At 48.8% G+C, this 23,538-nt stretch overlaps 1 protein-coding gene across 3 annotated transcripts; it reads right to left on the reverse strand.

The window, feature by feature from the left end:
- Positions 1 to 142: 142 nt before the first annotated feature.
- On the reverse strand, positions 143 to 23,014 carry SCAMP3 (secretory carrier membrane protein 3). 3 transcript variants are annotated; one of them, XM_038768768.1, is made up of 9 exons: positions 22,938 to 23,014; positions 17,880 to 17,963; positions 7,444 to 7,563; positions 5,523 to 5,649; positions 3,965 to 4,093; positions 3,713 to 3,872; positions 3,498 to 3,599; positions 666 to 783; positions 143 to 478 (listed from the first exon to the last, which is right to left on the reverse strand). In XM_038768768.1, exons 1-9 carry the CDS (start codon positions 23,001 to 23,003, stop codon positions 353 to 355), a joined length of 1,032 nt encoding a protein of 343 aa, XP_038624696.1. In that variant the 5' UTR covers positions 23,004 to 23,014; the 3' UTR covers positions 143 to 352. The 3 variants fall into 3 exon arrangements, with proteins under 3 accessions (XP_038624696.1, XP_038624695.1, XP_038624693.1); XM_038768767.1 differs by lacking the exon at positions 7,444 to 7,563 and having other exon boundaries at positions 144 to 478; positions 5,523 to 5,652; XM_038768765.1 differs by lacking the exon at positions 7,444 to 7,563 and having other exon boundaries at positions 144 to 478; positions 5,523 to 5,655.
- Between the last annotated feature and the right edge of the window lie 524 nt (positions 23,015 to 23,538).

The raw sequence follows: 23,538 nt of genomic DNA on the forward strand, positions 1-23,538 counted from the left end.
ACATCTAGAGCCTCAGTTCCCTCATCTGGAAAACGGGGATGAAGACTGGGAGCCCCCGCCGTGGCTGATCACCTTGTAACCTCCCCAGCGCTTAGAACGGTGCTTTGCACATCGTAAGCGCTTAATAAATGCCATTATTATTATTATTGTTATAATTAAGGGCTTCCTCCGGCCCCCCGCGACGCCCCCCGCAACGAGGCGGCATCCTCCTCCGATCCAGTCGTGTTTCCTTTATTTAAATAACCGCAGAGCCCGGCTTGGCACGGGGCAGGGGCTGGGGGCGTCAGGCGGGAGGGCCCGGGGGTCGGTCCGGGTGGGCGCCCGGGGGTCCCGGGGGGTCCCGGGGGGGCGGTCAGGGTCCCCGGAAGGCGGCGGAGGCGGCGGCGGTGCGCACGGCGGGGTTGGCGAAGACGCCGGCGGCGAACTCCTCCTGGGCCTTCTGGAAGCTGGCCCCCGTGCGCCGGTACAGGGAGTGGATCTACCCGCGGGGTGGGCGTAGCGGGGATGGGGGGGCCGTCACCGTGGCGACGACACCCCGGGGATGCCCAGTTTGTCCTTCCCAAGCGCTTAGTACAGTGCTCTGCACATAGTAAGCGCTCAATACGATTGATGATGATGCCCAGCGCGGCCTCGCCCCCCCGGGGGAACCCGAGCGCCCGCCTCACCCGTTTGAGCAGGACGATGCCCAGCACAGCGATGCCCGTGAACAGCAGGGCGACGGGGAGCGCCAGGACGGCCACCGGCGGGTTGCTCTTCAACACCATCAGCGCCGAGACCCAGCCGCTGCCAAGGGGAGACGGGGATGGGGGGCGCGGGGGGAGGAAGGGGGAGAGGAGAGAGGATGGAGGGGAGGGGGGGAAAGGGGAGAGACCACCGCGGACGGAAAGAAGACCAAGGTGGAGGGGGGGACGGATGGGCCGAAGCCAACCGGAGCGAGGACCGGAGGCCTTCCCACACTCAGCCCCCTTTTCCCTCTCCTCCTCCCCCCCCCCCCCCCCCCCCGCCACTACACCTTTATTGATGTCTGGACAGATTTATTGCTCTATTTTACTCGTACATATTTACGATTCTATTTATTTTGTTAATGGCGTGCGTCTGGGCGAGTCACTTCGCTTCTCCGGGCCTCAGCGGCCTCATCTGGGAAATGGGGATGAAGACCGGGAGCCCCCCCCGTGGGACAACCTGATCACCTTGTAGCCTCCCCTGCGCTTAGGACGGTGCTTGGCACATAGTAAGCGCTTAATAAATGCCATCATTTTATTATTATTATTATCTTGCTTTACTTCCATTTGTTCTGATCATCATCATCATCACCATCAATCGTATTTATTGAGCGCTTACTATGTGCAGAGCACCGTACTAAGCGCTTGGGAAGTACAAATTGGCGACTTGACACCTGTCCACGTGTTTAGTTTGGCTGCCTGCCTCCCCCTTCTAGGCTGTGAGCCCGCTGTTGGGTAGGGACCGTCTCTGTATGTTGCCAACTTGGACTTCCCAAGCGCTTAGTACAGTGCTCTGCACACAGTAAGCGCTCAATCAATACAATTGAATGAATGGGAGCCCATTGTTGCGTAGGGACCGTGTCTATATGTATGTTCATTCATTCATTCAATCGTATTTATTGAGCGCTTACTTCTAGACCGCAAGCCCGTTGTCGGGTAGGGACCGTCTCTAGATGTTGCCAACTTGTACTTCCCAAGAGCTTAGTCCAGTGCTCTGCACACAGTAAGCGCTCAATAAATACGATTGAATGAATGAATGAATTGTCTGTCTTCCCCTTCTAGACTGTGAGCCTGCTGTTGGGTAGGGACCGTCTCTATATGTTGCCAACTTGGACTTCCCAAGCGCTTAGTACGGTGCTCTGCACACAGTAAGCGCTCAATCAATACGATTGAATGAATGGGAGCCTGCTGTTGCGTAGGGACCATCTCTATATGTATATTCATTCATTCATTCAATCGTATTTATTGAGCGCTTACTGTGTGCGGAGCACCGGACTAAGCGCTTGGGAAGTCCAAGTTGGTAAGCGCTTGGTACAGTGCTCCGCACACAGTAAGCGCTCAATACGAGAAGCAGCGTGGCTCAGTGGAAAGAGCCCGGGCTTTGGAGTCAGAGGTCATGGATTCAAATCCCGGCTCCGCCACTTGTCAGCTGGGTGACTTTGGGCAAGTCATTTCTCTGGGCCTCAGTCACCTCATCTGTAAAATGAGGATTAAGACTGTGAGCTCCCCGTGGGACAACCTGATCACCTTGTGACCTCCCCAGCGCTTAGAACAGTGCTTGGCACATAGTAAGCGCTTAAGAAACGCCATCATTATCATCTTCTAGACTGCGAGCCCGCTGTTGGGTAGGGACCGTCTCTATATGTTGCCAACTTCTTGGACTTCCCAAGCGCTTAGTCCGGTGCTCCGCACACAGTAAGCGCTCAATAAATACGACTGAATGAATGAATGAATGGTCTGTCTCCCCCTTCTAGACTGTGAGCCCGCTGTTGGGTAGGGACCGTCTCTAGATGTTGCCAACTTCGACTTCCCAAGTGCTTAGTACAGCGCTCTGCACACAGTAAGCGCTCAATAAATACGACTGAATGAATGAATGAATGGTCTGTCTCCCCCTTCTAGACCGCGAGCCCGCTGTTGGGTAGGGACCGTCTCTAGACGTTGCCAACTTGGACTTCCCAAGCGCTTAGTAAGCTCTCAATAAGTACGATTGAATGAATGGTCTGTCACCCCCTTCATCATCATCAATCGCATTTATTGAGCGCTTACTGTGTGCAGAGCACTGGACTAAGCGCTTGGGAAGTACAAGTTGGCAACATCTAGAGACGGTCCCTACCCAACTAGACTGTGAGCCCGCCGTTGGGTAGGGACCGTCTCTAGACGTTGCCGACTTGGACTTCCCAAGCGCTTAGTAAGCTCTCAATAAATACGATTGAATGAATGGTCTGGCACCCCCTTCATCATCATCAATCGCATTTATTGAGCGCTTACCGTGTGCAGAGCACTGGACTAAGCGCTTGGGAAGTACAAGTTGGCAACATCTAGAGACGGTCCCTACCCAACTAGACTGTGAGCCCGCCGTTGGGTAGGGACCGTCTCTAGACGTTGCCGACTTGTACTTCCCAAGCGCTTAGTAAGCTCTCAATAAATACGATTGAATGAATGGTCTGGCACCCCCCTTCATCATCATCAATCGCATTTATTGAGCGCTTACCGTGTGCAGAGCACTGGACTAAGCGCTTTGGAAGTACAAGTTGGCAACATCTAGAGACGGTCCCTACCCAACTAGACTGTGAGCCCGCCGTTGGGTAGGGACCGTCTCTAGACGTTGCCGACTTGGACGACCCAAGCGCTTAGTCCGGCGCTCTGCCCACAGTAAGCGCTCGATAAATACGACTGAATGAGTGAATGAAGACGATTGAATGAACGGAGAGAGGAAGACGGTCACTGCTCTTTGGGCACCCTCTTTCCCCCGCTTCCCTGCCCCCGGCCCCTCACCTGAAGCCCCAGCCGGGGATGCCGATGGCCTGGAGCACGTACACCGCGTCCTGAACGAAGAAAACGAAGAAGAAGACGAAGAAATTGAAGGAACTGTCACTCCTGCGGTGGGAGAGAGAGAGAAGGGAAGGGGGGCGGATTAGGGACGCGGAAGGATGACCCCGTTGCCCGTCCGCCCCCCAGCCCGTGGCCGCGAGCGGGTCCCCCGGGCCCACCTGAAGGCCTTGTACATGGGCCGGTACCAGCAGACGAAGGAACAGGGGGTGAAGATGAGGGCCCAGAGGAGGGCCAGGCCAAAGTCCGAGCCCCTGTCGGTGCTCACGCAGAACCAGGCCAAGGAGGCCACGAAGTTGAGGAGGAGGGAGGCGGTGCTGCCTGGCGAGGGGGCGGGCATGGCGGGCGTCAGGGTGGGCGGCTCGGGGGCCCCCCGCCCCGGGTCCCCCGCGCCCCCGTCCCCCCAAACCTACACAGCCAGAGGTAGTACATGGCGGTCACTACGCGCTGGAACTCCTGGGGGATCTCCACGGCGATGTCCTGGAAGAAGCAGGGCTGCACGGGACAGAAGGCGGGCAGCGGGGGCCAGTTGTTCCGCCGGGCTGAAACGCCGAGGGGACGAGGGGTCGGGGGGCGTCACGGCGGACGCCCCCGTCGGAAGCCGCGCGGCTCGGTGGGAGGGAGCCCGGGCTTTGCAACCAGAGGTGGCGGGTTCAAATCCCGGCCCCCTCAGCGCCTCGGTGACCTCATCCGCCCAACGGGGATCACTTGTACGTATCTACTCATTTCATCATGTTAATATGCATCCATTCATTCATTCATTAGTACACTTAGTACAGTGCTCTGCACATAGTAAGCGCTCAATAAATACGATTGATCAATCAATCAATCAATCGTATTTATTGAGCGCTTACTGTGTGCAGAGCACTGTACTAAGCGCTTGGGAAGTACAAATTGGCATCACATAGAGACAGTCCCTACCAACAGTGGGCTCACAGCCTAGAAGGGGGAGACAGAGAACAGAACCAAACATACCAACAAAATAAAATAAGTAGGATAGAAATGTACAAGTAAAATAAATAAATAAATAAATAAGTAGAGTAATAAATATGTACTGCTTGATGATTGATGATGATGATGATTCGTCCAGCCGTCTTTACTGAGCGCTTACTGCGCGCAGAGCGCCGGACTAAGCGCTTGGGAAGTCCAAGTCGGCCACATCGAGAGCCGGTCCCTATCAATCAATCAATCAATCAGTCGTATTTATTGAGCGCTTACTATGTGCAGAGCACTGTACTAAGCGCTTGGGAAGTACAAATTGGCATCACATAGAGACAGTCCCTACCCAACAGTGGGCTCACAGTCTAAAAGGGGGAGACGGAGAACAGAACCAAACATACCAACAAAATAAAATAAGTAGGATAGAAATGTACAAGTAAAATAAATAAATAAATAGAGTAATAAATATGTACAACCATATATCCATATATACAGGTGCTGTGGGGAAGGGAAGGAGGTAAGACGGGGGGATGGAGAGGGGGATGAGGGGGAGAGGAAGGAAGGGGCTCAGTCTGGGAAGGCCTCCTGGAGGAGGTGAGCTCTCAGCAGGGCCTTGAATGCCTTGAATCCCTACCCGACGGCGGGCTCACAGTCTAGAAGCGGGAGACAGACAACGCGACTAAACGCATTAACAAAATAAAATAAATATAGAGTGAACGGGTACAAATGAAATAACTAGGGTAATAAACACGTACAAACGTATATATACTGTTTGGTTTGGTGTGTTTGGTTTTGTTCTCCGTCTCCCCCTTCTCGACCGTGAGCCCGCTGTTGGGTAGGGACCGGTTCTATAAGTTGCCAACTTGGACTTCCCAAGCGCTTAGTCCAGTGCTCTGCCCACAGTAAGCGCTCAATAAATACGATTGATTGATTGATTGATTGATTGAGACTGTGGCACGGAGTAAGCGCTTTACGAATGCCATCGTTGTTGTTATTGTTATTGATTTTGGGGCGCCCCGGGCCCGGACTCACGGGGTGAGGCTCCCCCCAAGGCCTCGGCATGGCGGAGCTCCTGCTCTCGCCGGTCCAGCTCCTCGGCCTTGCGGTTCAGCTCCTCTTGCTGCCTCAGTAGGTCCGCCGTGGCCACCGCCGCCGCTGCCTGCTGCTGAGGTGGGGGGAGAAGGCGGCGTGAGGGGGGAGAAGCAGCGCGGCTCAGGGGAAAGAGCCCGAGGTCATGGGTTCTAATCCCCCGCTCCGCTACACGTTTGCTGTGCGACCTGGGACAAGTCACTTCACTCACTTCTCTGGGCCTCAGCTCCCTCACCCGTCAAATGGGGACCAAGACCGTGAGCCCCGCGGGGGACAACCTGATGTCCTTGTATCTCCCCCAGCGCTTCGCGCATAGTAAACGCTTGACGAATACCATTACCAAAAAAAAAAAAAAAAAGCCCGGGCTTGGGAGTCAGAGGTTGTGGGTTCTAATCCCGGCCCCACCCGCTGTGTGACTTTGGGCAAGACGCTTCCCTTCTCCGGGCCTCTGTTCCCTCCTCTGTAAAATGGGGATGAAGACCGTGAGCCCCACGGGGGACAACCTGATTCCCTTGTATCCCCCCCCAGCGCTTAGAACAGTGCATGGCGCATAGTCAGCGCTTAACAAATACCATCATTATTATTATTATTATTCTCTGAGCCTCAGCTACCCCATCTGTAAAATGGGGATGAAGACTGGGAGCCCCACGGGGGACAACCTGCTCACCTCATATCCCCACCAGTGCTTAGAACGGTGCATGGCACAGAGTAAGCGCTTAACAAATACCATCATTATTATTATTATTATTATTCTCTGAGCCTCAGCAACCCCATCTCTAAAATGGGGATGAAGATTGGGAGCCCCACGGAGGACAACCTGATCACCTTGTATCCCCCCCACTGCTTAGAACGGTGCATGGCACAGAGTAAGCGCTTAACAAATACCATCATCATTATTATTATTATTCTCTGAGCCTCAGCAACCTCATCTCTAAAATGGGGATGAAGACTGGGAGCCCCACGGGGAACAACCTGATCCCCTCGTATCCTCCCCAGTGCTTAGAACGGTGCATGGCACAGAGTAAGCGCTTAACAAATACCATCATTATTATTCCCTGAGCCTCAGCGACCTCATCTGTAAAATGGGGATGAAGACTGGGAGCCCCACGGGGGACAACCTGATCACCTTGTAACCTCCCCAGCGCTTAAAATGGTGCATGGCACATAGTCAGCGCTTAACAAATACCATCATTATTATTACTATTATTCTCTGAGCCTCAGCGACCCCATCTCTAAAATGGGGATGAAGACTGGGAGCCCCACGGGGTACAACCTGATCACCATGCATCCCCCCAGCGCTTAGGGGGGATGCATGGCACATAGAAAGCACTTAACAAATACCATCATTATTATTATTATTATTCTCTGAGCCTCAGCGACCCCATCAGTAAAATGGGGATGAAGACTGGGAACCCCATGGGGGACAACCTGATCACCTCGTATCCCCCCAGTGCTTAGAACAGTGCTGGGCACAGAGTAAGCGCTTAACAAATACCATCATTATTATTCTCTGAGCCTTAGTAACCTCATCTGTAAAATGGGGATGAAGCCTGGGAGCCCCACGGGGGACAACCTGATCACCTTGAATCCCCCCCAGCGCTTAGAACGGTGCATGGCACATAGTAAGCGCTTAACAAATACCATCATTATTATTCCCTGAGCCTCAGCGACCTCATCTGTAAAATGGGGATGAAGCCTGGGAGCCCCACGGGGGACAACCTGATCACCTTGGATCCCCTCCAGCGCTTATTCTTCAGCGCAATAGTAAGCACTCAATAAGTACGGCCGAATGACTGAATGAGGGGCGGGTCCGGGGGGGATGGGGGAGACCCCCCGCCCGCCTCCCGCCGCCGCCGCCCCGTACCTGGGTGCCGTAGGATCCGTAGTTCTTGGGGTCTGTGGGGCTGGGCCGGCGGGGGGCCGGAGGGGCCGCGGCGGGGGGCAGTTTGGCCGGCGCCGGGGGTGCGGACGGGGGCGGCGGGGCCTGCTGGCGCGAGAGGCGGAGGGTGAGGGCGGAGAGGACCGGCGTCCCACAGACCCCCAGCTCCCCCAACGCAACCGGCGTCAAGTGGTCTCCATCGATGCTATTTCCTGAGCGCTACTGGGTGTAAGCAGCGTGGCCTAGTGGGTAGAACCCGGGTCTGGGCATCATTCACTCATTCATTCATTCATTCATTCAATCGCATTTAGTGAGCGCTTACTGTGCGCAGAGCACTGGACTAAGCGCTTGGGAAGTCCACGTTGGCCACGTCTAGAGACAGTCCCCACCCAACAGTGGGCTCACGGTCTAAAAGGGGGAGACGGAGAACAAAACCAAACATACTCACAAAATAAAATAAATAGAATAGATATATCCAAGTAAAATAAATAGAGTAATCAATCAATCAATCAATCGTATTTATTGAGCGCTTACTCTGTGCAGAGCACTGGACTAAGCGCTTGCGAAGTCCAGGTTGGCCACGTCTAGAGACAGTCCCTACCCAACAGTGGGCTCACAGTCTAAAAGGGGGAGACAGAGAACAAAACCGAACCTACTAACAAAATAAAATAAATAGAATAGATATATCCAAATAAAATAAATAAATAGAGTAATAAATAGAGTAATCAATCAATCAATCGTATTTATTGAGCGCTTACTGTGTGCACAGCACTGGACTAAGCGCTTGGGAAGTTCAAGTCGGCAACATATAGAGACGGTCCCTACCCAACCGTGGGCTCACAGTCTAAAAGGGGGAGACAGAGAAGAAAACCAAACATACTAATTTAAGAAAATAAACAGAATAGATATGTACAAGTTAAATAAATAAATAGAGTAATAAATCTGTACAAATATATATACATATATACGGGTGCGGTGGGGAAGGGAAGGAGGTAAGATGGGGGGATGGAGAGGGGGACGAGGGGGAGAGGAAGGAAGGGGCTCAGTCTGGGAAGGCCTCCTGGAGGAGGTGAGCTCTCAGCAGGGCCTTGAAGGGAGGAAGAGAGCGAGCTGGGCGGATGGGCGGAGGGATTGGGGGCATTCCAGGCCCGGGGGATGACGTGGGCCGGGGGTCATTTATTGAGCGCTTACTGTGTGCAGAGCACTGGACTAAGCGCTTGGGAAGTCCACGTCGGCAACATAGAGAGACAGTCCCTACCCAACAGCGGGCTCACAGTCTAGAAGGGGGAGACGGAGAACAAAACCAAACATGTTAACAGAATAAAATAAATAGAATAAATGTGTACAAGTAAAACAAATAAATAAATCGAGTAATAAATCCCTACAAACATAGACTGTGAGCCCACTGTTGGGTAGGGACTGTCTCTATATGTTGCCAGTTTGTACTTCCCAAGCGCTTAATACAGTGCTCTGCACACAGTAAGCGCTCAATAAATACGATTGACGATGATGATGATATATGAATCTGAAGGGCCTGGGTTCTCCTCCCGGCTCCCGGGATCTCGGGCAAGTCACCTAGCTTCTCCGTGCCTCAGTTCCCTCCTCCGTAAAACGGGAACGAAGACTGTGAGCCCCATGGGAGACGTGGGCTGGATCCAAGCTTGGCGTTATCCTCCACTTTTCTCTGTCATTCAACCCACAGTCATTCATTCAATCGTATTTATTGAGCGCTTACTGTGAGCAGAGCACTGTACTAAGTGCTTGGGAAGTCCAAGTTGGCGACATAGAGAGACGGTCCCTATCAATCAATTAATCAATCGTATTTATTGAGCGCTTACTGTGTGCAGAGCACTGGACTGAGCGCTTGGGAAGTCCAAGTCGGCAACATAGAGAGACGGTCCCTATCAATCAATCAATCAATCGTATTTATTGAGCGCTTACTGTGTGCAGAGCACTGTACTAAGCGCTTGGGAAGTACAAGTCGGCAACATATAGAGACGGTCCCTACCCAACAGCGGGCTCACTGTCTAGACGGGGGGGAGACAGACGACAAAACAAAAGGTGTGGACAGGTGTCAAGTTGTCAGAACAAATAGAAATAAAACTAGATGCACATCGTTAACAAAATAAACGGAATAGTAAATATGTATGAGTAAAATAGAGTAATAACTTGTCTGTGCGGGACCTTGGGCAAGTCACCTAACTTCTCCGTTCCTCAGTTCCCTCATCCGTAAAATGGGAATGAAGACTGTGAGCCCCGCGGGAGACGTGGGCTGGACAATAATAATAATAATAATGATGGCATTTATTAAGCGCTTACTATGTGCAAAGCACTGTTCTAAGCGCTGAGGCGGTTACAAGGTGATTAGGTTGGCCCACGGGGGGGCTTACAGTCTCCATCCCCATTTGACAGATGAGGGCCCAGAGAAGTGAAGTGACTTGCCTAAAGCCACACAGCTGACAATGGGCGGAGCCGGGATTTGAACCCGTGACCTCTGACTCATCATCATCATCATCAATCGTATTTATTGAGCGCTTACTATGTGCAAAGCACTGTTCTAAGCGCTGGGGAGGTTAAAAGGTGATCAGGTTGTCCCACGGGGGGGCTTACAGTCTCCATCCCCATTTGACAGATGAGGGCCCAGAGAAGTGAAGTGACTTGCCTAAAGCCTCACAGCTGACAATGGGCGGAGCCGGGATTTGAACCCGTGACCTCTGACTCATCATCATCATCATCATCATCAATCGTATTTATTGAGCGCTTACTGTGTGCAGAGCACTGGACTAAGCGCTTGGAAAGTCCAAGTTGGCAACATAGAGAGACAGCCCAACAGTGGGCTCACAGTCTATAAGGGGGAGACGGAGAACAAAACCAAACATACTAATAAAAGAAATAGAATAGATGTGTACAAGTAAAATCAATCAATAAATAGAGTAATAAATATGTACAAACATATATACATATATACAGGTTCTGTGGGGAAGGGAAAGGAAAGGAAAGGACTCCAAAGCACTGAGCCACGCTGCTTCTCCAAGGATCCAACCTTGGCGTCCTCCTCGACTCTTCTCTGCCATTCAACCCACGCCAACTTGGACTTCCCAAGCGCTCAGTCCAGTGCTCTGCACACAGTAAGCGCTCAATAAATACGACTGGATGAATGAATGGTCAGTCTGTCACTAAATCCCGTGGGTTCAGCCTTCACAACACTGCTCAAATCCGCCCTTTCCTCTCCATCCAAACTGCTACCGTGTTAATACGGTCGCTCAGCCCATCCCGCCTGGCTGACGGCCTCCTCGCTGTCCCCCTTCTAGACTGTGAGCCCACTGTTGGGTAGGGACCGTCTCTCTATGTTGCCAATTTGTACTTCCCAAGCGCTTAGTACAGTGCTCTGCACACAGGAAGCGCTCAAGAAGTACGATTGATTGATTGATGAATCCAGTGCTCTGCACACAGTAAGCGCTCAATAAACACGACCGATTGAATGAATGTTGGGTAGGGACCGTCTCTGTCTGTTGCCAACCTGTCCTTCCCAAGCGCTTAGTCCAGTGCTCTGCACACAGTAAGCGCTCAATAAATACAATTGAATGACTGAATGAATGGGGACCATCTCTCTATGTTGCCAACTTGTCCTTCCCAAGCGCTTAGTACAGTGCTCTGCACACAGTAAGCGCTCAATAAATATGATTGATTGATTGATTGTCCTCCCGGACTCCTGCCTCTCCCCGCTCCAGTCTATACTTCACTCGGCTGCCCCATGTACTTCCCAAGCGCTTACTACAGTGCTCTGCACACAGTAAGCGCTCAATAAAACCAACGTGTACTTCCCAAGCGCTTACTACAGTGCTCTGCACACAGTAAGCGCTCAATAAAACCAACATGTACTTCCCAAGCGCTTACTACAGTGCTCTGCACACAGTAAGCACTCAATAAAACCAACATGTACTTCCCAAGCGCTTAGTACAGTGCTCTGCACATAGTAAGCGCTCAATAAAACCAACATGTACTTCCCAAGCGCTTAGTACAGTACTCTGCACACAGTAAGCGCTCAATAAACTGTGTACTTCCCAAGCACTTAGTACAGTGCTCTGCACACAGTAAGCGCTCAATAAAACCAACATGTACTTCCCAAGCACTTACTACAGTGCCCTGTACATAGTAAGCACTCAATAAAACCAGCATGTAATTCCCAAGCACATAGTATAGTGCTCTGCACACAGTAAGCGCTCAATAAACACGACTGATTGAATGAATGTTGGGTAGGGACCGTCTCTGTCTGTTGCCAACCTGTCCTTCCCAAGCGCTTAGTCCAGTGCTCTGCACACAGTGAGCGCTCAATAAATACAATTGAATGACTGAATGACTGGGGACCATCTCTCTATGCTGCCAACTTGTCCTTCCCAAGCGCTTAATACAGTGCTCTGCACACAGTAAGCGCTCAATAAATACGATTGATTGATTGATTGTCCTCCCGGACTCCTGCCTCTCCCCGCTCCAGTCTATACTTCACTCGGCTGCCCCATGTACTTCCCAAGCGCTTACTACAGTGCTCTGCACACAGTAAGCGCTCAATAAAACCAACGTGTACTTCCCAAGCGCTTACTACAGTGCTCTGCACACAGTAAGCGCTCAATAAAACCAACATGTACTTCCCAAGCGCTTACTACAGTGCTCTGCACACAGTAAGCACTCAATAAAACCAACATGTACTTCCCAAGCGCTTAGTACAGTGCTCTGCACATAGTAAGCGCTCAATAAAACCAACATGTACTTCCCAAGCGCTTAGTACAGTACTCTGCACACAGTAAGCGCTCAATAAACTGTGTACTTCCCAAGCACTTAGTACAGTGCTCTGCACACAGTAAGCGCTCAATAAAACCAACATGTACTTCCCAAGCACTTACTACAGTGCCCTGTACATAGTAAGCACTCAATAAAACCAGCATGTACTTCCCAAGCACATAGTATAGTGCTCTGCACAGTAAGTGCTCAATAATACCAGCGTGTACTTCCCAAGCGCTTACTACAGTGCTCTGCACACAGCAAGCGCTCAATAAAACCAGCGCGTACTTCCCAAGCGCTTAGTACAGTGCTCTGCAATCAATCGTATTTACTGCACGCTTACTGTGTGCAGAGCACTGTACACACAGTAAGCGCTCAATAAATACGATTGAATGAATGAATGAACACGACTGAATGAATGTCTGCCTCCCCCCGCTCTAGAGTGCAAGCTTGTAGTGGGCAAGGAATGTCACTGTTTATTGTTGGGTTGTACTTTTCCCCACTGCTTAGTGCAGCGCTCCGCACACAGTTCGGCGCTCAATAAACGTGACTGAATAGACCTGACTAGCTCATCCTCCTCCTCCTCATCATCATCAATCGTATTTATTGAGCGTTTACTGTGTGCAGAGCACTGTACTAAGCGCTTGGGAAGTCCAAGTGGGCAACATCTAGAGACGGTCCCTACCCAACAGTGGGCTCACAGTCTAAAAGGGGGAGAAAAAGCTCATCTCTACCCCTGGTGCTTAGTACAGTACCTGTCGCATAGTGAGCACTTAAATACACACACCCCGCACACGCGGATACGCACAGACACACGCTAAGTGCACAGGAAAGCAGGGTGGTCTAATGGGTAGAGTATGCTCTGCACACAATCAGCGCTCAATAAATACGACTGAATAAATGAAATGAATGAAAATGACTGAATGAATGAATGAGTGAATGAATGCTCTGCACACAGTCAGCGCTCAATAAATACGATTGAATAAATGAAATGAATGAAGAAAGATGACTGAATGAATGAATGAGTGAATGAATGCTCTGCACACAGTCAGCGCTCAATAAATACGACTGAATAAATGAAATGAATAACTAAAGATGACTGAATGAATGAATGAGTGAATGAATGAATGCTCTGCACACAGTCAGCGCTCAATAAATACGACTGAATAAATGAAATGAATGACTAAAGACGACTGAATGAACGAATGAGTGAATGAATGCTCTGCACACAGTCAGCGCTCAATAAATAAGGCTGAATAAATGAAATGAATGAATAAAGACAACTGAATGAATGAATGAGTGAATGAATGCTCTGCACACAGTCAGCGCTCAATAAATACGACTGAACAAATGAAACAAATGAATAGACGAATGAATGAATGAATGAGTGAATGAATGCTCTGCACACAGTCAGCGCTCAATAAATACGACAATAAATGAAATGAATGAATAAAGATGACTGAATGAATGAATGAGTGAATGAATGCTCTGCACACAGTCAGCGCTTAATAAATACAACTGAATAAATGAAACGAATGACTAAAGATGACTGAATGAATGAATGAGTGAGTGAATGAATGCTCTGCACACAGTCAGCGCTCAATAAGTAAGGCTGAATAAATGAAATGAATAAAGACGACTGAATGAATGAATGAGTGAATGAATGCTCTGCACACAGTCAGTGCTCAATAAATACGACTGAATAAATGAAACGAATGAATAAAGATGACTGAATGAATGAATGAGTGAGTGAATGAATGCTCTGCACACAGTCAGCGCTCAATAAATACGACAATAAATGAAATGAATGAAGACAACTGAATGAATGAGTGAGTGAATGAATGCTCTGCACACAGTCAGCGCTCAATAAATACGACTGAATAAATGAAATGAATGAATAAAGACGACTGACTGAATGAATGCGTGAATGAATGCTCTGCACAGTCAGCGCTCAATAAATATGACTGAATAAATGAAACGAATGAAGAAAGATGACTGAATGAATGAATGAGTGAATGAATGCTCTGCACACAGTCAGCGCTCAATACGACTGAATAAATGAAATGAATAACTAAAGATGACTGAATGAATGAATGAGTGAATGAATGAATGCTCTGCACACAGTCAGCGCTCAATACGACTGAATAAATGAAATGAATGACTAAAGACGACTGAATGAACGAATGAGTGAATGAATGCTCTGCACACAGTCAGCGCTCAATAAATAAGGCTGAATAAATGAAATGAATGAATAAAGACAACTGAATGAATGAATGAGTGAATGAATGCTCTGCACACAGTCAGCGCTCAATAAATACGACTGAACAAATGAAACAAATGAATAGACGAATGAATGAATGAATGAGTGAATGAATGCTCTGCACACAGTCAGCGCTCAATAAATACGACTGAATAAATGAAACGAATGAATAAAGATGACTGACTGACTGAATGAATGAATGCTCTGCACACAGTCAGCGCTCAATAAATACGACTGAATAAATGAAACGAATGAAGACGACTGAATGAATGAATGAGTGAATGAATGCTCTGCACACAGTCAGCACTCAATAAATACGACTGAATAAATGAAATGAATGAATAAAGACGACTGACTGAATGAATGAGTGAATGCTCTGCACACAGTCAGCGCTCAATAAATACGATTGAATAAATGAAATGAATGAAGACGACTGAATGAATGAATGCTCTGCACACAGTCAGCGCTCAATAAATACGACTGAATAAATGAAATGAATGAAGATGACTGACTGAATGAATGAGTGAGTGAATGAATGCTCTGCACACAGTCAGCGCTCAATAAATACGACTGAATAAATGAAACGAATGAATAAAGACGAGTGAATGAATGAGTGAATGAATGCTCTGCACACAGTCAGCGCTCAATAAATACGACTGAATAAATGAAACGAATGAATAAAGACGACTGAATGAATGAATGAGTGAATGAATGCTCTGCACAGTCAGCGCTCAATAAATACGATTGAATAAATGAAACGAATGAAGAAAGACGACTGACTGAATGAATGAGTGAATGAATGCTCTGCACACAGTCAGCGCTCAATACGACTGAATAAATGAAATGAATGACTAAAGACGACTGACTGACTGAATGAGTGAGTGAATGAATGCTCTGAACACAGTCAGCGCTCAATAAATACGACTGAATAAATGAAATGAATGAAGACGACTGAATGAATGAATGAGTGAATGAATGCTCTGCACAGTCAGCGCTCAATAAATACGACTGAATAAATGAAACGAATGAAGAAAGACGACCGACTGAATGAGTGAATGAATGCTCTGCACAGTCAGTGCTCAATAAATATGACAATAAATGAAATGAATGAATAAAGACAACTGACTGAATGAATGAGTGAATGAATGCTCTGCACACAGTCAGCGCTCAATAAATACGACTGAATAAATGAAATGAAGAAAGACGACTGAATGAATGAATGAGTGAGTGAATGAATGCTCTGCACAGTCAGCGCTCAATAAATACGACTGAATAAATGAAACGAATGAATAAAGACGACTGAATGAATGAATGAGTGAATGAATGCTCTGCACACAGTCAGCGCTCAATAAATACGACTGAATAAATGAAACGAATGAAGACGACTGAATGAATGAATGAGTGAATGAATGCTCTGCACACAGTCAGCGCTCAATAAATACGACTGAATAAATGAAACGAATGAATAGACGACTGAATGAATGAATGAGTGAATGAATGCTCTGCACACAGTCAGCGCTCAATAAATACGACTGAATAAATGAAATGAATGAAGATGACTGAATGAATGAATGCTCTGCACACAGTCAGCGCTCAATAAATACGACTGAATAAATGAAATGAATGAAGATGACTGAATGAATGAATGCTCTGCACACAGTCAGAGCTCAATAAATACGACTGAATAAATGAAATGAATGACTAAAGACGACTGACTGACTGAATGAGTGAGTGAATGAATGCTCTGAACACAGTCAGCGCTCAATAAATACGACAATAAATGAAACGAATGAATAAAGACGACTGAATGAATGAATGAGTGAATGAATGCTCTTCACACAGTCAGCGCTCAATAAATACGACTGAATAAATGAAATGAATGAAGACGACTGAATGATTGAGTGAATGAATGCTCTGCACACAGTCAGCGCTCAATAAATACGACAATAAATGAAACGAATGAAGAAAGACGACTGAATGAATGAATGAGTGAATGAATGCTCTGCACACAGTCAGCGCTCAATAAATACGATTGAATAAATGAAATGAATGAAGACGACTGAATGAATGAATGCTCTGCACACAGTCAGTGCTCAATAAATACGACTGAATAAATGAAATGAATGAAGAAAGACGACTGAATGAATGAATGAGTGAGTGAATGAATGCTCTGCACACAGTCAGCGCTCAATAAATATGATTGAATAAATGAAATGAATGACTAAAGACTGACTGACTGAATGAGTGAATGAATGCTCTGCACACAGTCAGCGCTCAATAAATACGACTGAATAAATGAAACGAATGAATAAAGACGACTGAATGAATGAATGAGTGAATGAATGCTCTGCACACAGTCAGTGCTCAATAAATACGATTGAATAAATGAAATGAATGAAGACGACTGAATGAATGAATGCTCTGCACACAGTCAGTGCTCAATAAATACGACTGAATAAATGAAATGAATGAAGAAAGACGACTGAATGAATGAATGAGTGAGTGAATGAATGCTCTGCACACAGTCAGCGCTCAATAAATATGATTGAATAAATGAAATGAATGACTAAAGACTGACTGACTGAATGAGTGAATGAATGCTCTGCACACAGTCAGCGCTCAATAAATACGACTGAATAAATGAAACGAATGAATAAAGACGACTGAATGAATGAATGAGTGAATGAATGCTCTGCACACAGTCAGTGCTCAATAAATACGATTGAATAAATGAAATGAATGAAGACGACTGAATGAATGAATGCTCTGCACACAGTCAGCGCTCAATAAATACGACTGAATAAATGAAATGAATGAAGATGACTGAATGAATGAATGAGTGAATGAATGCTCTGCACACAGTCAGCGCCCAATAAATACGACTGAATAAATGAAATGAATGAAGACGACTGACTGAATGAATGAGTGAATGAATGCTCTGCACAGTCAGCGCTCAATAAATACAACTGAATAAATGAAACGAATGAATAAAGACGACTGAATGAATGAAATGAATGAAGACGACTGAATGAATGAATGAGAGAGTGAATGAATGCTCTGCACACAGTCAGCGCTCAATAAATACGACTGAATAAATGAAATGAATGAAGACGACTGACTGAATGAGTGAATGAATGCTCTGCACACAGTCAGCGCTCAATAAATACGACTGAATAAATGAAATGAATGAAGACAACTGAATGAATGAACGAGTGAATGAATGCTCTGCACACAGTCAGCGCTCAATAAATACGACCGAATAAATGAAATGGATGAATAAAGACGACTGAATGAATGAATGAGTGAGTGAATGAATGTCCCCTCCACCCCGGGAGACCCCTCCGCTGTGTCCCCTCCGGCTCCGGGCCCCTCGGCCTCGCACCTCGTGGCTGTCGAAGGGGTTGTAGACGTCCAGCGTAGCATACTGGGGCGGGGGGGACGGCCGGTGCTGGGTGACCGCCGGGTCCTGGGATGGAGGGAGAGGAAAATGAGGAGGGGGTCGCATGCCCAACCCCTGCCCCCCAAAAAAGACCCCAACCTTCTTTCCGTTGCCTCTCCCCCCAAGGCCACGGCTGCCCCTTCCCCCAGCCACTCAGGGGTCATCGTCGCCATTCCCTCGCGTCCAAGGTGATCCGATCTTGTGGAGGAAAATGGGGAGGGGGTCGCGTGCCCAAACACCCCCCCCCCAAAAAAGACCCCAACCCTCAGTTTCCCCACCCCCCAAGGCCAAAGCTGCCCCCTCCCTCAGCCGGTCAGGGGTCAGCGTGGCTCAGTGGAAAGAGCCCGGGCTTTGGAGTCGGAGGTCGTGGGTTCAAATCCCGCCTCCGCCCATTGTCAGCTGGGTGACTTTGGGCGAGTCACTTTGCTTCTCTGGGCCTCGGTTCCCTCATCTGGAAAATGGGGATTAAGACTGTGAGCCCCCCCGTGGGACAACCTGATCAGCTTGTAACCTCCCCAGTGCTTAAAACACTGCTTTGCACATAGTAAGCGCATAACAAATACCATCATCATCATTATTATTATTCTCTGTGCTTCAGTTCCCTCATCTGTAAAATGGGGATGAAGACTGTGAGCCCCCTGTGGGACAACCTGATCACCTTGTAACATCCCCAGTGCTTAGAACAGTGCTTTGCACATAGTAAGCGCTTAACAAATACCATCATTATTACTAACTTCTTTGTGCCTCAGTTCCCTCATCTGTACAATGGGTACGAAGACTGTGAGCCCCCCGTGGGACAACCTGATCACCTGGTAACCTCCCCAGCGCTTAGAACAGTGCTTTGCCCATACTAAGCTCTTAACAAATACCATCATTTTTATTATTATTATGAACTTCTCTGTGCCTCAGTTCCCTCATCTGTAAAATGGGGATTAAGACTGTGAGCCCCATGTGGGACAACCTGATCACCTTGTAACGTCCCCAGTGCTTAGAACAGTGCTTTGCACATAGTAAGCGCTTAACAAATACCATCATCATTATTATTATTAACTTCTCTGTGCCTCAGTTCCCTCATGTGGAAAATGGGGATGAAGACTGTAAGCCCCCCGTGGGACAACCTTGATCACCTTGTAACCACCCCAGCGCTTAGAACAGTGCTTTGCACCTAGTAAGCGCTTAACAAATACCATCATCATTATTATTATTAACTTCTCTCTGCCTCAGTTCCCTCATCTGTCAAATGGGGATTAAGACTGTGAGCCCCCCGTGGGACAACCTGATCACCCTGTAACCTCCCCAGTGCTTAGAACAGTGCTTTGCACATAGTAAGAGCCTAATAAATGCTATCATTATTATTATTAAGGGTCGTTCTTCCCCCTCCCCCAGTTCCCTCACGTCCAAAGTGATCCGATTGTGGGGAGGAAAACGGGGGGGGGGGGGGGGGGGGGCGCGCAGTGGACCCCCTGTGAGCCCACTGTTGGGTAGGGACCGTCTCTATGTTGCCAACTTGTCCTTCCCAAGCGCTTAGTACAGTGCTCTGCACACAGTAAACGCTCAATAAAAACGATTGAATGAATGAATGAAGCAATCCGGCGCTCCTCACGCAGTCAGTGCTCCCTCAATAGGACGGACTGACTGAATGAATAAATACAATTGAATGAATGAATGACTGAATGAACGTGTGTTCTAGACAGTGAGCCCGCTGTTGGGTAGGGACCGTCTCTAGATGTTGCCGACTTGTCCTTCCCAACCGCTTAGTACAGTGCTCTGCCCACAGTAAGCGCCCAATAAATACGATTGAATGAATGAATGCATGCTCTGTACACAGTAAGCGCTCAATAAATACGATTGATTGATTGTTGGGTAGGGACCGTCTCTAGATGTTGCTGACTTGTCCTTCCCAACTGCTTAGTACAGTGCTCTGCCCACAGTAAGCGCTCAATACGATTGATTGAATGAATGAAGGAAGGAAGGAATCCAGCGCTCCTCACGCAGTCAGCGCTCCCTCAATAGGACAAACTGACTGAATGAATACAATTGAATGAATGAATGAATAAATGAACGTGTGTTCTAGACAGTGAGCCCACTGTCGGGTAGGGACTGTCTCTATGTGTTGCCAATTTGTACTTCCCAAGCGCTTAGTACAGTGCTCTGCACATAGTAAGCGCTCAATAAATACGATTGATTGATTGATTGTCGGGTAGGGACCGTCTCTAGATGTTGCCGACTTCTCCTTCCTAAGCGCTTAGTACAGTGCTCTGCACACAGTAAGCGCTCAATAAACACGAATGAATGAATGAAGGAAGGAATCCAGCGCTCCTCACGCAGTCAGTGCTCCCTCAATAGGACGGACTGACTGAATGAATAAATACAATTGAATGAATGAATGAATGAATGTGTGTTCTAGACAGTGAGCCCGCTGTTGGGTAGGGACCGTCTCTAGGTGTTGCCGACTTGTCCTTCCCAACCGCTTAGTACAGTGCTCTGCCCACAGTAAGCGCTCAATAAATACGATTGAATGAATGAATGAAGGAATCCAGCGCTCCTCACGCAGTCAGGGCTCCCTCAATACGACGAACTGACTGAATGAATACAATTGAATGAATGAATGAATGAATGAATGAACGTGTGTTCTAGACAGTGAGCCCGCTGTTGGGTAGGGACCATCCCTATATGTTGGCGACTTGTCCTTCCCAAGCGCTTAGTACAGTGCTCTGCCCACAGTAAGCGCTCAATGAATACGACTGCATGAATGAATGAAGGAATCCTGCGCTCCTCACGCAGTCAGCGCTCCCTCAGTAGGAGGGACTGACTGAGGGAATAAGTACAATTGAATGAATGAATGAATGTGTGTACTTCCCAAGCGCTTACTACAGTGCTCTGCCCACAGGAAGCGCTCAATAAATACAATTGAATGAATGAATGAATGAATGAACATGTGTTCTAGACAGTGAGCCCGCTGTCGGGTAGGGACCATCTCTATATGTTGGCGACTTGTCCTTCCCAAGCGCTTAGTACAGTGCTCTGCCCACAGTAAGCGCTCAATGAATACGACTGTATGAATGAATGAAGGAATCCTGCGCTCCTCACACAGTCAGCGCTCCCTCAGTACGACGGACTGACTGAGGGACTAAATACAATTGAATGAATGAATGAATGTGTGTACTTCCCAAGCGCTTACTACAGTGCTCTGCCCACAGTAAGCGCTCAATAAATACGACTGAATGAATGAATGAAGGAATCCAGTGCTCCTCACGCAGTCAGCGCTCCCTCAATACAATGGACTGACTGAGGGAATAAATACAATTGAATGAATGAATGAATGTGTGTCCTTCCCAGGCACTTACTGCAGTGCTCTGCACACAGTAAGCGCTCAATAAATACGACTGAATGAATGAAGGAAGGAAGGAATCCGGCGCTCCTCACGCAGTCTGCGCTCCCTCAATACGATGGGCTGACTGAGGGAATAAATACGAATGAATGAATGTGTGTACTTCCCAAGCACTTACTACAGTGCTCTGCCCACAGTAAGCGCTCAATAAATACGACTGAATGAATGAAGGAAGGAATCCAGCGCTCCTCACACAGTCAGCGCTCCCTCAATACGACGGACTAACTGAATGAATACAACTGAATGAATGAATGCGTGTACTTCCCAAGCGCTTACTACAGTGCTCTGCCCACAGGAAGCGCTCAATAAATACGACTGAATGAATGAAGGAAGGAAGGAATCCGGCGCTCCTCACGCAGTCAGTGCTCCCTCAATACGATGGGCTGACTGAATAAATACAATTGAATGAATGAATGAATGTGTGTACTTCCCAAACACTTACTACAGTGCTCTGCACACAGTAAGCGCTCAATAAATACGACTGAATGAAGGAAGGAAGGAATCCAGCGCTCCTCACGCAGTCTGCGCTCCCTCAATATGACGGACTGAGTGAATAAATACAACTGAATGAATGAATCAATGTGTGTACTTCCCAAGCGCTTACTACAGTGCTCTGTACACAGTAAGCGCTCAATAAATACGACTGAATGAATGAATGAAGGAATGAATCCAGCGCTCCTCACGAAGTCAGCGCTCCCTCAATACGATGGACTGACGGAATGAATAAATACAACTGAATGAATGAATGAATGTGTGTACTTCCCAAGCGCTTAGTACAGTGCTCTGCCTGCAGTAAGCACTCAATAAATACGACTGAATGAATGAAGGAAGGAAGGAATGCAGCGCTCCTCACGCAGTCAGCGCTCCCTCAATACGACGGACTGACTGAGGGAATAAATACAACTGAATGAATGAATGAATGTGCGTACTTCCCAAGCGCTTACTACAGTGCTCTGCCCACAGTAAGCACTCAATAAATACGACTGAATGAATGAAGGAAGGAAGGAATCCAGCGCTCCTCACGCAGTCGGCGCTCCCTCAATACGACGGACTGACTGAATAAATACAATTGAATGAATGAATGAATGTGTGTACTTCCCAAGCGCTTACTACAGTGCTCTGCACACAGTAAGCGCTCAATAAATACGACTGAATGAATGAATGAATGAATCCAGTCCTCACGCAGTCAGCGCTCCCTCAATACGATGGACTGACTGAATGAATACAATTGAATGAATGAATGTGTGTCCTTCCCAAGCGCTTACTACAGTGCTCTGCCCACAGGAAGCGCTCAATAAATACGACTGAATGAATGAATGAACCCTCTTTCCGTTGCCCCGCCCCGGGTCGGCAGGGGTCAGGGGTCAAAGGTCGCCCCCCCTCCCCCATGCGATCCGATCGTGCCTGCCGGCTGGCCCTCTCCCACACGCTGTGGTGGTGAGCGCTCAGTAAGTAGTCGAGCGAGGGCGTGGCTCCCCCCCCCACCCCGAGCGCTCAATAGATAGTCGACGGAGGGCGTGGCTCCCCCTCCCCCCCCCTCAGCCCAGCCCAGGCCCGGCGGGGGAAGGGTCAGGGGTCAGAGGTCAGAGGTCAGCAGGCCGGCCGGCTACCTGGAAAGGGTTGTCCAGGTCCGGGGGCTCGGCGAAGGGGTTTCCCCCGTCGCCCGGGTGGGCCATGGCGGATAAGGATCCCTCCCCCTCCCCGCGTGCCGTGGGGGGGCGGGGCGGGGAGAGGGGGCGGGGCCCCGCTCCGCCGCCCGCTGATTGGCCGAGCCCGCCGGAAGGGCCCCGGGGAACCCCGCAGCGGCGCCCGACTGCGCCTGCGCGCCGGAAGCCCCGCCCACGCCCCCCCTCAGGCAGCTCTTACGCGGGACGGCCCTGCCCGCGCGGAGCATGCCGGGAGTTGTAGTCCCGCGAGGCTGACAGGCTCGACCCCCCTTTAACAAGGGACGACCCTGCCCGCGCAGAGCATGCTGGGAGTTGTAGTCCGGCGAGGCAGGCAGTATGGGGGCCCCCCTTAAAAAGGGACGGCCCTGCCCGCGCAGAGCATGCCGGGTGCTGTAGTCCCGCGAGGCTAACAGGATCGACCCCCCCCCCCTTTAACAAGGGACGGCCCTGCCCGCGCGGAGCATGCCGGGAGCTGTAGTCCCGCGAGGCTGACAGGATAAGGGTGCCCCCCCCCCCCCCAGGGACGGCCCTGCCCGCGCAGAGC

The sequence above is a fragment of the Tachyglossus aculeatus genome, chromosome Y4 (genome assembly GCF_015852505.1).
Source record: "Tachyglossus aculeatus isolate mTacAcu1 chromosome Y4, mTacAcu1.pri, whole genome shotgun sequence".
NCBI lineage: Eukaryota > Metazoa > Chordata > Mammalia > Monotremata > Tachyglossidae > Tachyglossus > Tachyglossus aculeatus.